Source organism: Malaya genurostris, chromosome 3 (assembly GCF_030247185.1).
Source record: "Malaya genurostris strain Urasoe2022 chromosome 3, Malgen_1.1, whole genome shotgun sequence".
Taxonomy (NCBI): Eukaryota; Metazoa; Arthropoda; class Insecta; order Diptera; family Culicidae; genus Malaya; species Malaya genurostris.
In genome coordinates, this window is record NC_080572.1 from 35,406,593 (window position 1) to 35,423,553 (window position 16,961).

The following is a 16,961-nucleotide window of genomic DNA, read 5'->3' on the forward strand; positions in this document are numbered from 1 at the left end:
TAGTACGATTTGTCCTTCGCCTCAAAATAGGCCTCAGTTTCAGCGATTACCTCTTCATTGCTTCTAAATTTTTTACCAGCGAGCATTCTTTTGAGGTCTGAGAACAGGAAAAAGTCACTAGGGGCCAAATCTGGAGAATACGGTGGATGAGGGAGCAATTCGAAGCCAACTCGTTCAATTTCAGTATGGTTTTTCGTTTTTGTTTTTGATCGATTGTGAGTTCACGCGGCACCCATTTTGTACAAAGCTTTCTCATATCCAAATATTCGTGAATAATATGTCCAACACGTTCCTTTGATATCTTTAGGGTGTCAACTATCTCGATCAACTTCACTTTACGGTCATTGAAAATCATTTTGTGGATTTTTTTCACGTTTTCATCGGTAACAGCCTCTTTTGGACGTCCACTGCGTTCATTGTCTTCGGTGCTCATATGACCAGTACGAAATTTTGCAAATCACTTACGAATTGTTGCTTCGCCCGGTGCAGAGTCTGGATAACACTCATCAAGCCATTTTTTGGTATCGGCGGCACTATTTTTCATCAAAAAGTAGTATTTCATCAACACACGAAATTCCTTTTTTTCCTTTTTTTTCACAATAACGAAAGTAGCTTCACTCAAAAGGCAATATCTCACAAACTAATAATCAGACAGCTGTCAAATTTATACACGTATCTTTTGAAGGTTGGTACTAACTGAAAATGGTATGGATTTAATTCTAGTGGCGCCCTCTCATAGAAACGATACGAACTTTTCAGCCGATCTGTTAAGTTATAGGTATTACGAGGTGTTATATGCGTTACTTTTTTGTGAATTATAGGCGTAACGAGGCGTTGCATACGTTACTGTTTTGTAAGTTATAGGCATTACAAAGTGTTACATGCGTTACTTTCTAGTACGTTCCGAAGCGCTACATGCGTTTCTTTTTTGTAAGTTATAGGCGTTACGAAGTGTTACATGTTTTACTTTTTTGTAAATCATAGGCGTTACGAAGCGTTACATGAGTTATCATTTTGTAAGTTAAAGGCATTATGGAGCGTTACGAAACGGTATTTTTTGTGTGTTACAGGCGTTACGAAACGTTACACGTGTTCCTTTTTTGTAAATTATAGGCGTTACGAAGTGTCACTTGCGTTACTTTTTTGTGACGTTTCGAAGCATTACAATAGTTATCCATTCGTAAGTTACAAGCGTTACATGCGTTACTTTTTATAAGTTTTGGACGTAACGAAGAGTTAAATGCATTACTTTTTTGGGAGTTTTAGGTGTTACATACGTTACTTTTTATGAGTTATGGACGTTACGAAGCGTTACTCGTTTGTAAGTTATAAGCGTTACGATGCGTTATCTGAGTTACTTTTTAGTCAGTGTAAGGCGTTCTGAAACGTTAACTTTTGTAAGTTACAGGTGTAACGAAGTCTTACTTTTTGTAAGTTACAGACGTTACGAAGCGAGACATGTGTTACTCTGTATAAGTTTTTGGCGTTACGAAGCGTTACGTGCATTCATTTTTTGTGAGTTGTAGGCGTTACGTGCATTACTCCTTCGAGTATTATAGGCGTTACGAAGTGTTACATGTGTTACTCTTTTGTAAGTTTTTGGTGTTACAAAACGTTACATGTATAACATTTCTAAAAGGTACAAACGTTACGAGACGTTACATCCGTTAATCTTTTGTAAGTTTTGTGTGTTACAGAGCTGTCATGTTGTTATACTTTTTCTTTTTGTCCAATGACTAAGTGTAGTAGTCAATATTTCTTTTTTCTTATTCAGCGTTATATGTGTTACTTTCTGTAAGTTACACATGTAAAAAGCGTTATCTTATCGAAACGAAAACTTGTATCTAGTTTTGAAGGAAAATGAGCATAAATATTATTGCTAGAAGATCCAGAATTTTTAATTCCGTATCTAAAACTTCTTCCTGTATTTTCTGCTCGGTAACATTTGAAGGTGAATTATTTGTTATATTCTATCCATGAATCATTAGTTCTTTTATTGATATGAAAGTATTCAGTAAATTGAAATGTTATTTCACAAGATTCATCGGTTTCAATACTGTAAATGTTACTGATAGTCACGTACCCAGAGGGAGGCCCTCCCGAAATCAGAAACAGAAACCAAAAAAGTTTGAGAAATATTATGGGACTGTTGATCCTGTATACACTGTGAGATAGAGGTTTTGAGAGTTTCGTGATAGTCATAACTCCACTGCCATTGCCGTTTCAACCTTCCGAGTGAACGGACGTGCTTTGTGTTTACTGCGAAAGCGTTGAAAACCAGTGCCGTGTGTGATAAAGTGACCGGACGATCAAAACTAGATCGCTATTGTGTAATAGACAATAGTGCTTTTTCCTGTGAGAGGTTTTATGCACATTATATACTGAAGCAGTGTATTGTTGTGAGCGGACGATCGAAACAGTACCGTTAGCCGGTGATTGTTCGATCGATCAAAACAGGCCCAGCGGTGTACGTGATATCACTGTGCGGATTAAAAAAGAGTGTGCCTTTTCCTCTCGGAGGTTTTTTGCACACCATCGCAGCGGCGATACGCCGATCGACGAGGGCTAGGCCTTGGTGGCCCCCGTTGGATTTAAGTTAAGTATCATTATTTAGTGTTTTTTTTTCCTTCCTGCATTCGACTGTTCTATTTCTCCCCGATTCATTTCTTTCTGTGCGGAGGTAGCTCCGCAACATGGCTAGTCTAAATTCTGACCCCCCCGTTCCCGATGATCAAATGGAGACTTCCCTTGACTATAAAAAGTCTCGCATAAAGAGCTATCCGGATGGGCTCGCACTACCGGCCGGTCCTTATGCGGTCTATTTCCGGACCAAATCGAAAGAAAAAAAATTAAATATTTTAAAAATATCGCGGGACCTGTCCTCGCGATACAATACTATAAAAAGTTTTGATAAGATACGTCCAGACAAGCTCAGGGTCCTGTTTACCAGTTCAAAACAGGCTAATGAGCTCGTTCAAAATGATCCTTTTACGCGGGAGTACCGCGTCTACGTGCCAGCTCGCGAAGTAGAAATCGACGGTGTGGTCACCGATTCGAGTTTGACTTGCGAGGACGTTCTTAAGTACGGGGCGGGTTGTTTTAAAGACCCCTCACTTAAGAATGTCAAGATACTGGATTGCAAGCGATTGCATTCAGTATCGATCGCCGGGGATGGAACAAAGTCCTATCCCCAATCAGACTCTTATCGTGTGACCTTCGCCGGTTCTGCTTTGCCCAACTACATCCTCTTGGACCGGGTTCGTTTGCCTGTTCGCCTATTCGTACCCCGAGTAATGAACTGTACTAATTGCAAACAACTGGGGCATACAGCTACCCATTGCAGCAATAAGCCACGTTGTGCTAACTGTGGGGAAGCTCATGCGGACGGCTCTTGCGGTAAGGATGCTGAAAAGTGTCTCTACTGTAAGGAGGGTCCGCATGACCTCTCTGATTGTCCCGCTTACAAACTGCGAGGTGATCGAATGAAGCGTTCCCTAAAGGAGCACTCCAAGCGTTCTTTCGCAGAGATGCTTAAAAGTGCCACCCCTCCTAAACAGACAACGAACCCATATGCCTGCTTGTCAACTGACGAGAGCGATTCTGACGACCCTTTGGAAGGTCCATCTTCGGCGGTCCCTCATAGCTGTAGGAAAAGAATAAATAAATCCTATCATAAGCTCCCTAGTAAGGGTTCGAAGGTGTCTTCCGAAGGGCTTCGAAAAGTTACAGCTAACGGGAATCGGGACACAACACCGAAGCAAAAAGCTCCTGGTCTCGGAAAACTCAATTCCGAGATGGAATTCCCACGACTTCCCGGGACTACAAAATCCCCAAGCGTCCCAGAAAATCTACCAGAGAACCAACTAGGTGCTGGACTTATCAAGTTCTCTGATGTTGTGGACTGGATTTTTACAACTTTCAATATTTCAGACCCTCTTAGAACCATTTTAATTGCTTTCATGCCAACAGTAAAAACATATTTGAAGCAGTTGACTGCAAATTGGCCCCTTCTCTCAGCGATTGTATCCTTCGATGGCTAAATCATCCACCGAGGTCACGGATCTAATCACTGTTTTACAGTGGAATTGCAGAAGTATCATCCCAAAAATAGATTCTTTCAAATTTCTAGTAAATAATCTTAAATGTGACGCATTTGCATTGTGCGAAACTTGGCTAACTTCTGAAATATCCTTAAACTTCCACGATTTTAACATTATTCGCCTGGATCGAGATGATCCCTATGGAGGAGTACTTTTAGGGATCAAAAAGTGCTATTCTTTTCATCGAATTAACCTCCCCTCGATACCAGGTATTGAAGTTGTCGCATGTCATGTTACAATCAAAGGTAAGGACCTTTGTATTGCTTCCATCTACATTCCCCCTAGAGCCTTGGTTGGGCATCGGCGGCTCAGTAATATCATAGAGCTCCTTCCCGCACCGACGTTGGTTTTAGGAGACTTTAACTCACACGGTACGGGATGGGGCTGTCTTCACGACGATAACAGATCAGCTATGATCCATGATATTTGCGACAACTTCAATATGACAATCTTGAATACGGGAGAAATGACACGGATTCCTGCACCACCAGCAAGACCAAGTGCGCTGGATTTATCCCTTTGCTCGACATCGCTACGGTTGGATTGCACGTGGGAGGTAATTCCTGATCCCCACGGTAGTGATCATCTACCGATCGTAATATCAATCACCAGCGGCTTAAAACCATCGAAGACAATCAATGTTTCGTATGACCTCACACGAAATATTGATTGGAATAGCTATGCGACCTCGATATCTGAGAAACTTGAAAGAACTCAACAACTTCCTCCGGAGGAAGAGTACACGTTTTTGGCTGGCTTGATTCTCGATACTGCGATTCAAGCTCAGACGAAACGTGTACCCGGCGCAAAAACTAACATCCGTCCTCCCAACCCGTGGTGGGACAAAGAGTGCACAAATTTAAACGCGGAGAGAGCCTCCGCGTATAAAAAATTCAGAAAAAATGGAACACCTGATAATTACCGGAATTACGCGGCGTTAGACGTTAAAACTAAGAACTTGATTAGAGCCAAGAAACGCGGTTACTGGCGTCGGTTTATAGACGGCTTAACGAAAGAAACATCTATGAGCACTCTTTGGAACATAGCCCGACGAATGCGCAATCATAACACCACGAATGAAAGCGAGGAATACTCCAACCGCTGGATATTCGATTTCGCTAAAAAAGTATGCCCAGACTCTGTTCCGGAACAGAAGATCACCCGCGCCGCGACACCAAATACAAACGAATCACCGTTTTCGATGGTAGAGCTTTCACTTGCACTTTTGTCATGTAACAATAAAGCCCCGGGATTAGACAGAATAAAATTCAACTTGTTGAAAAATCTGCCTGACCCCGCCAAAAGGCGCTTGCTGAATTTATTCAACAAGTTCCTCACGGGTAATATTGTCCCACACGACTGGAGACAAGTCAGAGTTATCGCCATTCAAAAACCAGGGAAACCAGCCTCCGATCACAATTCGTATCGGCCGATTGCTATGCTTTCCTGTATCCGGAAATTGTTCGAAAAAATGATTCTGTTTCGTCTAGATAATTGGGTCGAAACTAATGGTTTACTTTCAGATACACAATTTGGTTTCCGCAGGGGCAAAGGAACGAACGATTGTCTTGCGTTGCTCTCAACAGAAATTCAAATGGCATTTGCTCGTAAAGAACAAATGGCGTCAGTTTTCCTAGACATTAAGGGGGCTTTTGACTCAGTTTCTATAAATATCCTGTCTGAGAAGTTGCATCAGCATGGTCTTTCGCCAGTTTTAAACAACCTTTTACATAATCTATTGTCTGAGAAACACATGTACTTCGCGCATGGTGATTTGTCGACAATACGATTCAGTTACATGGGTCTTCCTCAGGGCTCATGCTTTTATACAATTTTTACGTAAGTAATATCGATGAATGTATCAACACATCTTGCACGCTAAGACAACTTGCCGACGACAGCGTTGTGTCTATTATAGGACCCAAAGCTGCCGATCTCCAAGGACCATTACAAGATACTCTCGACAACTTATCATCATGGGCTCTTCAAATGGGTATCGAGTTCTCTACGGAGAAAACTGAGCTGGTTGTATTTTCGAGGAAGCGAGAACCAGCACAATTACAGCTTCAACTAGGGGGTGAAACCATAGCTCAGGCCTTCACATTTAAATATCTCGGGGTCTGGTTCGACTCCAAAGGCACCTGGGGATGTCACATTAGGTATCTGAAACAAAAATGCCAGCAGAGAATCAACTTTCTTCGTACAATAACCGGATCATGGTGGGGTGCCCACCCAGGAGACCTGATCAGGTTGTATCAAACAACGATATTGTCCGTGATGGAATACGGATGCTTCTGCTTCCGATCAGTGGCGAACACTCATTTCATCAAGCTGGAAAGAATTCAGTATCGTTGTTTGCGTATTGCCTTGGGTTGCATGCAATCGACTCATACGATGAGCCTCGAAGTGCTGGCGGGCGTTCTTCCACTGAAAAACCGGTTCTGGGATCTCTCATATCGTTTGCTAATCCGATGCGACATTTTGAATCCTCTGGTGATTGAAAACTTCGAAAGGTTAGTTGAGCTTAACTCTCAAACCCGTTTTATGTCCTTGTATTTTGATTACATGGCTCAGAATATTAATCCTTCTTCGTTTGTTTCCAACCGTGCTCATTTCTTGGATACTTCTGATTCTACTGTGTTTTTCGACACATCCATGAGAGAAGAAATTCGTGGAATTCCGGATCACGTGCGCCCTCAAGTGGCCCCAAATATTTTTTATAATAAATTTAGAACAGTCAACTGTGAAAAGGTGTTTTACACTGACGGATCAAACATCAACGAGTCCACAGGCTTCGGCATCTTCAATCAAAACATCACCGCTTCTTACAAACTCAGTGATCCGGCTTCAGTTTACGTCGCAGAATTAGCTGCTATTCAGTGCACCCTCGAGATCATTGAAACCATGCCCAAAGACCATTACTTCATTGTCACGGACAGTCTAAGTTCAATAGAAGCTCTCCGGGCAATGAAACCAGGAAAGTATCCCCCATATTTCCTGGGGAAAATACGGGAACATTTGAGAACTTTATCTGAACGGTCTTATTTAATATCGTTAGTCTGGGTCCCTTCGCATTGTTCCATTCCGGGCAATGAAAAGGCAGACTTATTGGCTAAAGTGGGCGCATTGGAAGGTGATATTTATGAAAGACCAATCTGCTTCAATGAATTTTTCAGTATTTCTCGTCAGAAAACTCTCGAAAGTTGGCAAACTTCATGGACGAATGACGAACTGGGACGATGGCTACACTCCATTATCCCTAAGGTATCGACGAAACCTTGGTTCAAGGGGATGAACATGAGTCGTGATTTCATTCGCGTTATGTCACGGCTCATGTCAAATCACTATACATTCAACGCACATCTCCGGCGTATCGGGATCGTGGAGAACGGGCTCTGCACCTGTGGCGACGGTTATCAGGACATCGAGCATGTCGTGTGGTCGTGCGTAGAGTATCGTGACGCCAGGTCGAAGCTACTGGAATCCCTCAGGGCCCGAGGTAGACCGCCTGAGGTGCCGGTTCGGGATGTGTTGGCGAGTCGGGATAGTTCATATATGCTTCTCATATACCAGTACCTTAAACACATTGATATACAAGTGTAATGTGTTATTCCTCGCTCAGAAAATATAATCTCCACCTACAGGTTCGACACTAACATCCGCCCGATTCTCTCGATCCCCGTCCCTGTTCACCATCTTCATTGGAATTAACAAGATCTTTTTTTTTTGTCACTAACTTTTTCGTTCCCCTTTCCCTGTTTTTTCACCATCTCGATGGCAACTAATTAGATCTCTGTCGTTTTCAAACATTTTGTTCCCACACCCCTTTTTTACCCCGTTTCCCACAATATTTACTTCTTTTTTTCATTCTCTTCCGTAACATCACCATCACCGGAAGACCACTCCAGTCAATGACCAGCATGCGGGCCACCCGCCGGGCCTTCGTAGCCTGGGGGTGTTTCCCGCGGACCCACACGGACCGAAGAATGCGGCCAACATAGAAAATTACCATCGCCATCTGGAATCATCTCATCCTAAATTCAATTCACCGGCCACTACCGATCGCCAGATACTATATTACATAATGATACTACTCTAGTTTTAAGTTAGACGATAATTAAGATTAGTAAATACCCTTGGCATCTTAGAGCTTAAGCAGTGTGCCTTAATATTATATTATATTATTGAATAAAAAAAAAAAAAAAATAACTCCACTGCCGATAAAGCACGCAGCGGCAGGTCCTACGAAGCAGAACAGAGTCAAATCCACATAAAATTGAGGATGAAACCGGGATAAAATAAATGACAATAATAATAATAATAATAATAATAATAATAATAATAATAATAATAATAATAATAATAATAATAATAATAATAATAATAATAATACACAAAATTGTACTGAACAACCGGAAAGAGAAAGTGTGCGAGCAAGCCTTAGTTAAGAAAGATTCTGCAGATGAGAAAGATATCATGCTGCTGGATCCCGCTCATACTTGTTTAGGGCTAAAAAGACGAACGCAAGCGCACTTCGAGTACATGTTTGGCTGAATCCATTGTTATACGCCAGAGAACAGAATGATACCCAACAATAGAATGAAGTCAGTACGAGTGTTTCGATGCGACATGAGTGCCTCGAAGATGCCTATGGGACGGAAAGATCACAATGTCGGTTCTCTGGGATCGACATAGTATACTTTTGGATGACTACCTCAAATCAGAAAAAACCAGTATTAGTGTGCATTATTTAAGTGATTGAAGACCGAAATCGCTGTGAAATAGCCTTAGATGAAGCACATGAGCATCGCTATCATGGTTAAAATCAACGGTTCAGGCTCCAATTATTTAAGCATCACACTCGTTCATCTGATTTGGCTTCCTCGTACTATTATCTATGCTCAAAAGTTAATTCATCTCTGAGAAATTTATGTGAGTTTCGTTTGGTAATGTCCGACCACTACTTCCAAAACCTGAATCCGAAACCAAAGTAAATTTATATGACCATTAACAAAAATAACTTACAGGCCCTTTTTACCATTCTCACTTCCACTTTCACATTCACTTCACTTACATGTCACTTCACTCGATTTTCCCTATTACCAGTATCACGCACAGTGAAGTAATCACTGTAGCGAAAAAAAGCATTTTTCCAACAAAATTTTGGTGATGTGATGTTCGTAATAATAACAAGCTCATCTGAGTAATTACTTTTTTTCTTAGAAGCGATTTCCGTAATAAGGACCTACATTCACGTCACTTCATTTCCACCGTGAAGTCTTACCCATAATAAGGGTCACAATCACTTCCCTTGGTTTTCACCGTGTAGTAATACCGATAATAAGGACCACAAATTTAGAAGAATCCGTTTTCCGTGCTCCACGAATCGACTGTGCTACTCTTTGTATTGAATTATCGTCATTTAAAGTAGGAATGTAAATGATCTCTGAGTATATGGCATTATCACAAGTCTTGTGAATTATTGTGCTATATAAATATTTAGAAGGTCTTAGACATGCAATACAGAAATACCATGGCAGTAAACGTAAAGAAATGTAATACAATAATCTTCTCTCGGGCAAATTATTTTAATCAACGGGGTATTTTAGTTTAATCATCGTGATAATTGATTAAATCTTTAGTTTCTAAAACAATTTTTGCCCTCAATTCATGCAATTTTATTGATCATAGGTAACCGCGGGGAGAGTTTTATTGCTGACGTATATCGTTACTCAATTGCTTTATTAAGCTTTATTAAGCCAAAAATTAAGTTCGGAAATTAATCAATCAGAGAAACTACAAATATTCTAGTACTTTTGCGATCGCGGCCCTCCCGCGTATGGAAAAAAAACTAATTAAAAGTAACACTTCAAACACAGTTTTACAACGGTTCATACTAACCGAGGAGTTTTCAAGCGTGGAATTTAACAATTTATAATGTGTTGAATCAGTTCGTAATATAAAAGCTGATTTTTTAACCATCGTGAGAATGTTACCCGTCGTTTAAAATCTGAACGGCACCACTATACAAAGTCTTCTGTTTTTTTTTTGTTGAATGAAGTGGATTCCAGTTTTAAAGATTTATTGGGGTCAGTCATTCTTGTCGAGGTTGTAATCAAACTTCGATCGACTGTCAAACATAGGAAACAACAAAACGAGTCGTAAATAGATAACACATCCTTCTAAAGAGAAAAATATTCAAATTTCCTTAAAGACCAGATTTGACACCATGGATAACAACCTCGCACGAATCAATTGTAGCCTTAGATCGATTTTTACTGTCTTGTGAAAGAAGAACAAACCCACACTTTATTCACATGTTGCAAAATTTGTTACAGTTATCCAAAAGTGAAATAACAATATCAACCTGAAGATCAAGCTCTAATTGAAGGTGAAGAAAATAAAATAACAAGCCTAATTTTGCTTGCCAGATGCTAATGAATATGGATATTTGTAATCGCTTTGTGATATTTTCATATTCATTATTGAGAACATCGATCTTCAACGAAGAGACGTTCCGTCTGCGGAAACTGCTTTTGCACTTCTCCGCTACAGCTCCACTGCACAATACCCCCGTGTTCCACTCGGATGGGATAAGGTGGAGACGATTGGGGATTAAGATTCGTCTCCGGTGTGTAAGAAAATTAAGTGGTGTGACCAGTTTATCGTGAACCGATTTCCATCAGTTAACGTTTGAGAGAATTCAAAAATGTGTTATAGGGTTCTTGTGCGGAGATTTGTTTACCGCGCCGCAAAAAAGTTTCCCATTCTGTTCCACTCAATAGCACGTATAAAACCGGATTGTGCATCCATTCATCTTTGCGATAGTAAGTTTGCTAGTTGACATTCAAATATAAATGATATAATCATGACAAAAAACTGAAAATACTGCTAGTGAGATAGATCCTCTCATCATTATTATTACGATCTGATGAGAATTTAAAAGCAGCTGGTTCCGAATGATTCTCCATTCAGTCTAGAAGTAACCATCTTCGCTGTTTCAAGTTTGGTGCGTAGAACACCAAACAACAAACGACAGAATTCTGGACAAGCACCTTCCAGGAAGAAAACATGAAAAAAATTAACGTGGTTTCATTACTGCACATAGCGATTGGTGTGTAAAATGTTGATCCTAGAATAAGATCAATTACACTCATGTGACCCATTTTCAGCAGCGTGCAGTGCATTGAAGGTGATCACCAACCCCGAAAGTGTGATAGTATCCGAAGGTCAGAGAAATGTGAATCTGAACTGCAAGACAAGCGGTGGAGAACCGATCGACTTTTGCATGTGAGTGACAGTAAATGAAAATACAAGTATACAGAAATTCAATTTTGCAGTGTCAAAGTTCCTGGAGTTCGAGCACCGTTTGCCAGTAGTGATCGTCTTCCTGCTCCAGTGCAGGGAATCACATTCTATGGGGAAGGATGGAGTAAGGGGTCTTGCGGAGTAACATTGGCAAGTATTAGTCCGGAACACGATGGAACATTCGAGTGTACGCTTTCTGTTAGCGGACAATCATACAAAAGAACGATAGATATCGTGATACAAGGTGAAGGTTTGAGGCTTCCAGAGGATTTGCTATCTATGAAAATAAAATAAATGAAAATATTCTTTTGTTTGAAGCAGTTGCACCAGAACCACCTGTTATCGAAGTGTCCCACAATGTTAACTCTCGAAATGGAGAATTCGACTACGGAAAGCCATTAATAGTTAGATGCATTTCCCGAAATGGCTGGCCTGGAGCTAAATTGGATTGGTATTTGGATGACACTCCTATTACGAGTGATTTAGGAGCAGCATTTTCAGAAACAAAAGATCGTAGAACCACCGTGCAGCAGTTTTTTCGCAAACCCGTCGCAGTGAATGATAATCGAAAACGTTTGAAATGTCGGGCGGAACATGGTTCGTATCCGAAGGGATTTTTGGATACTGAACTACCGATAAAGCTGCGAAGGTGTAAGTATTATGGGAAATATACTGGGTACTATTCAAAATGAAATTATATTTATTATCAGCCAACGGTGATAACAACAATGAGATCTTGGACGGTGATCAGAGAAATGGCCCGATAAAACCACTTCCAGTGCAGATGTCGATCTCCAGCGACATCCAAACTTCCAATGGCGCTTTCAAAATTGGATCCGAAATGGTGGTGAAGTGCGTATCAAGCGATGGCAAGCCAGCAGCCACTTTCCTGTGGTTTTTAGGCAGGTTAAAAATAGCCAGCCTCTAGCCAGAAATAATTTTTTCCAATCTATTCACAGATGATCAACTCATTTACGAGGGTCTCTCGACGCCATACTCGTCTAAAAGTAGCTCAGGAAATGTTAATGCTCAGCAGATCCTACAGCGAGTAGTGCTAGAAAGCGACCACGGCAAAAGTTTAATTTGCAAAGCCCGACATCCGAGCGGATTGACCGAGACACGACTAAAAATCCTGACATTCAGATGAACTTCTTCAAGATATCCAAGCAAAATTATTTTATGATCAATAAAACGGCATCATGAAAGTGCCTAAAACAACAGGTTTTCCGGTTTCATTGCCACTTGCTTTATTTTGGTTCTTTGAAGTTTTGCATGAATTGTGTCACCATCGAAACTGCCTTGAAAACAAACAATCGATCAATTATTACAAAGGTTTTAAAATTAAATTAAATTGAAAAAATAGTTGAAAAAATTAAAAATTAAAAAAAAACGTCGCTCTATAATTAAAGCTCATCGACCTCGTTTTCCGAAACAGTTCCTGTCCATTATTTTGCAGTGATCTTTTAAAACGGTTAAGGTTTCCCAATTCTAGCTCAACTCGCAAATCAATTTGACACGATCACTACGAAACTAGGTGTTCCAGTTCGTTGCTGCCACAGATTGAATTCAACATTAAGAACTTGTTTCTTGTTTATGTTCAGCTGTGTTTAATAAAGTTATGATAATTATCAATTAACGAAATTGAATTGGGAAGCAGTAGATCAAAATCTTCTACTCCTATTATCCAGAAATTCTATTCAAACCTGAAAGAAAATAACATAAATCTAGAAAAATATGAGTCATAATTTGATCATAATCCTACGTATTTTGTGGCTCTTTGAAATTTATAATTTATTTCCTTTCTCATATAGAAAGGTTATGCAAACACTACGAAAACAGACTTTTGAACCGAGGCCCGGAGGGCTGAGTGTTATATACCATTCAACTCAGTTCGTCGAGTACGCAAAATGTCTGTATGTGTGTGTATGTAACATTTTTTTGCACTCACTTTCTCGGAGATGGCTGAACCGATTTTCATGAACTTAGATTCAAATGAAAGGTCTTGTAACCCCACACAAAGTTCATTAATTTTATTCGAATCCGACTTCCGGTTCCGGAAATACAGGGTGATATGTGCAAAAAATGAAAATGAAATCCCAAGTTTCTCGAACCAACTTCGATTATACCGGTTCCCAGATTCCGGTTTCGGAAGTACCAGATTCCGGTTTCGGAAGTACCTCAGAGATGCCCTGAGATGCGACCTGAGTACTGTTTCACTCTATAGGTTATACTAGTTTTGTTTTTCAAAAATCAAAGAAAATTATTTTGAGGAATACTACATGTGAGATATGAGGAAGGCATCATTATACGACTGGGTGTAATAAAACAGATTTTCACTATAACCAAGCACATTTCATCTATAAAGGTTTTAGACCTTTTAACAAATACTCAAAAAAGGTTAACGTATATTAGTTTTTAGTGTGTTCAACTTTCAATTTTTCCCTAATTAAATTTGGGTTCAATTTTTTCCTTAATTTATTCAATTCACTATCACTCGGACACGGTGCAGTTACGCATATTAATCAGAAACTTTAAAAATTTAATAAAGTAAATTCAAACTCCAAAAGTTATGAGTATACTATCAGTACGAAATCTAAGATTCGAAAAGAATTGATCAACATGGCACATGAAAAACGAACTTGCTTCAAACGCCGGCGTTATATGCAACCTCCTTGCACAAAAACTTCACGAAAGCTTATTTTTCAGTGCCACTGTAACTGTCACATGTAGATTACCAAGCGTGTTGCGCAGTACGATTTGGTTGCATCGTACCGTTTTCTCTAATAAATTTGAACAGTGAATAGAGTTACGAATCATCGGCGCATACCGATAAAAATTGGCACGATGACATCATGTTTAATGTATATGAACAATCACCATAACTAAAACTCGTAAAAATTCCATTCAATTCATTGAATAAGCGTGAAAACTGTTAACTTTTAATAATATTCAAGTGAATTCCAAATTGACAAGATAAAAAATTCCGAGTACTATTTCTCATAGAGATGCGATCATTGTGAGAAACGACTTTTGAACACTTGATTTTCTCGGAGATGGCTAAACCGATTTTCTTAAATTTAGATTTATATAAATGGTCTTATGGTCCCAAATAACACTTTGTATTTAATCTGCATTACAGGAAGATGAGTATTTGATGGGAACTTGTAAAATGTTTAATCAATATTCATATTGTATTCTTTACTGCATAAACATTTTAACACGATTATATTATAATCCATACTGGAACTTCAGTTCCAAATCATGCTCCGCAATCAAATCTTTCTGATCGGTCAGCTGCATAAAACAGTTACTTGGGTTATGAGAAACTTGCTTCTTTTGAGAATGTTGTTTACTTCCATTCTAAAAAAGCCATTCTTAAATTGATGAGTGTTGTTTACTTCTAATTAGGACAAACTTTGACACAGTCGTTTGAATTTTTTACAGAAATGTGAGCAATTCATTTTACATGATGCTAGGCCTTATTCTCTGGTCACGAAAAAATAGTGTTTTATTTTAACAATTGATATGTCAAAGTATTCATCAAAAATACAATATAAAATCTCAGTATATTACTAAAATGTAAGAACACTTGGTTAAATTTTGCAAATGATAATGGCCAACGTCAAAAAAAATGTTAATATATTGCATCTTTTTAAATTTTCCTAGATCAAAACTTGCATCTAGGAAGTTTAAAAAATAGGCTTGACAATACCCTTCCAAAAACATATTTGTCTCTATCAATATTACTTGGAACCCTTTCTAAAATTTGTCGACCAGCAGGATATTGCACTGCGCTCAGCTAGATGTAATTTTCCCGGATGGATGCAAACTTCATCCTACTGATACAATTTCAATGAGCAAAAAATTTTAAGTTTTATTTTATCCGTTGTATTTTTGTCGTGAAAACAACTTACTTCACTACGGGGCGCCTTTTCATAACTTACCCTCTGAGAGAGTGATTAGTTTTTGATCATAAATGTCTCTTGTTTTATCTAACGTATCAACAGAATTTTTGCTACATGCCGTTGGAAATATGATCATCAATTTATGATAACATTTTCAGTTGTATGACATAAACACAAATAGTTCAAAATTGATGTTTGAAATGTTTGGTATCAACGACTATCAAAGAAGAAACCCAAGCCGACGGTTTTGATGTAGTAAGCGACCTTTCATTTCTGCGTTACCTACTGGGTAGGTATAAGACGTTAACACTTGATATATTTCGCTCATCCTAACCAGTAAAGTCGACTTGCATCATTCCGGTTGGTTCAATTCACACAGGAAGCATTTCTGATGTGGGAAGTTTGCAGTGCAAATTTCACTTCAAATATTATACAAAATCAGCCATTTTGATAGCTCTAAATGTTACTAAAGATTACTTCTTTGCAAATCGGAGGTAGAAATCATGAGTTTAAAGAAAGTTTCGAATAGTTTGATAAGCTTTGTGCACTTTCCGCGATGCGAAGCTCGTATCTAACGAATGTAAATAAAGCCAATATTTGACTGCTTCGTATTCGGGAAAAATGCTCACTCAAATTGGCGCCCATTTTTAAATTAAATAAATGCTTTATTCAAAAGGGAGGACTTTGCCCCCTATTCCCCGCTGTTTCTTTAGTCATTCATTAGTCGACTACATCTATAACCTGCACTATGATATTTGTTCCCGAAAACAAGTATCGAAACTTGAACACAAAATCGGGTTATCCGTGTTGCTACATGATCACAAAATATCGCAATTGACACGCTACATTTTCAATGTCACGCAGCAAATTTTCTCGGATATGGCAAAGACGCTCACATATGAAATGGAATGATATCATCAAATTAATAATTTGCAACCCCACCGTTGGTGAGTAACAGAACCGCAGTACCCCAACAGATTGATGAAATCACCGACCATAAATCATAAATGGAAGACAAGAATCGAATCAACGTTGCAAACATTTCTGTTAAGATCGAAGCTCAAAATCGATTGCCACGTTGAAATCACTTTCAGCATGCGTCGCAGCATCATCAGTTTGACTCGAAAAGTTGGCCTACAAACCTGAGTATGGTCGGTCCCGAATGGATCATGGCATCAGTGGTGGAGGAATAAAGACCCCAAAACTCGTATCCAGAAAACGGGTTATGTTTTCCATTCGAGTCTCTTTTGGACGTTGTTTTCTGCTCCTCTCGTAACCCTTCATGGTGACCACCGATGGTTGTGTATATTTTGACGTACAAGTCAGCGAGAACAAAGCATAGCATACATTTAACGGCCACTTTTGGACTCTTCTTTGCCTGAACGAAGTCTTCTTTCGTAGTCTCTTTCAAGGCAGACAACGGCGTGGCAAAATGCATAGGGTTGGAGCTCGCAGGAGGATGAGTTCGACGGGTGGTGTTGGTTGCCTCGGGGAAAGAGTGGGTCACGTCAAGCGGAGCTCTGAAGTCCGAAGAAAAAGTCATTTAACCATCATGTTTGGGTAGTGGGTTTCGTCGACCGAGCGACATGGAGAGAAATCTGAAATGAGAACTTACTAAACCAGTTTTTTTCACTTCAGTCAGCGCGCT

At 39.5% G+C, this 16,961-nt stretch overlaps 2 protein-coding genes across 15 annotated transcripts in view; one reads left to right on the forward strand and one right to left on the reverse strand.

Annotated features, from left to right (window-relative positions):
* The window catches only part of LOC131435488 (uncharacterized), a 682,557-nt gene that overhangs the window by 211,036 nt on the left and 454,560 nt on the right, over positions 1 to 16,961 (reverse strand). The gene's annotated exons all lie outside the window — the stretch shown is intronic.
* Positions 10,092 to 12,629, forward strand: LOC131435493 (fasciclin-3-like). 5 transcript variants are annotated; one of them, XM_058603444.1, is made up of 6 exons: positions 10,092 to 11,214; positions 11,276 to 11,390; positions 11,441 to 11,658; positions 11,727 to 12,059; positions 12,119 to 12,310; positions 12,368 to 12,629. In XM_058603444.1, exons 1-6 carry the CDS (start codon positions 11,172 to 11,174, stop codon positions 12,553 to 12,555), a joined length of 1,089 nt encoding a protein of 362 aa, XP_058459427.1. In that variant the 5' UTR covers positions 10,092 to 11,171; the 3' UTR covers positions 12,556 to 12,629. The 5 variants fall into 5 exon arrangements, with proteins under 5 accessions (XP_058459427.1, XP_058459425.1, XP_058459426.1 ...); XM_058603442.1 differs by having other exon boundaries at positions 10,094 to 11,214; positions 11,273 to 11,390; XM_058603443.1 differs by having other exon boundaries at positions 10,094 to 11,214; positions 11,273 to 11,390; positions 11,730 to 12,059.

Excerpts from the sequence above, each read along its gene's own strand:
- LOC131435493 (XM_058603442.1), top strand. The coding sequence starts at position 11,172 with ATGAAAAAAATTAACGTGGTTTCATTACTGCACATAGCGATTG. Across the intron at positions 11,215-11,272 it reads ATTACTGCACATAGCGATTG|CAGCGTGCAGTGCATTGAAG; the intron begins GTGTGTAAAATG and ends ACCCATTTTCAG. Across the intron at positions 11,659-11,726 it reads TATCGTGATACAAGGTGAAG|CAGTTGCACCAGAACCACCT; the intron begins GTTTGAGGCTTC and ends TTTTGTTTGAAG.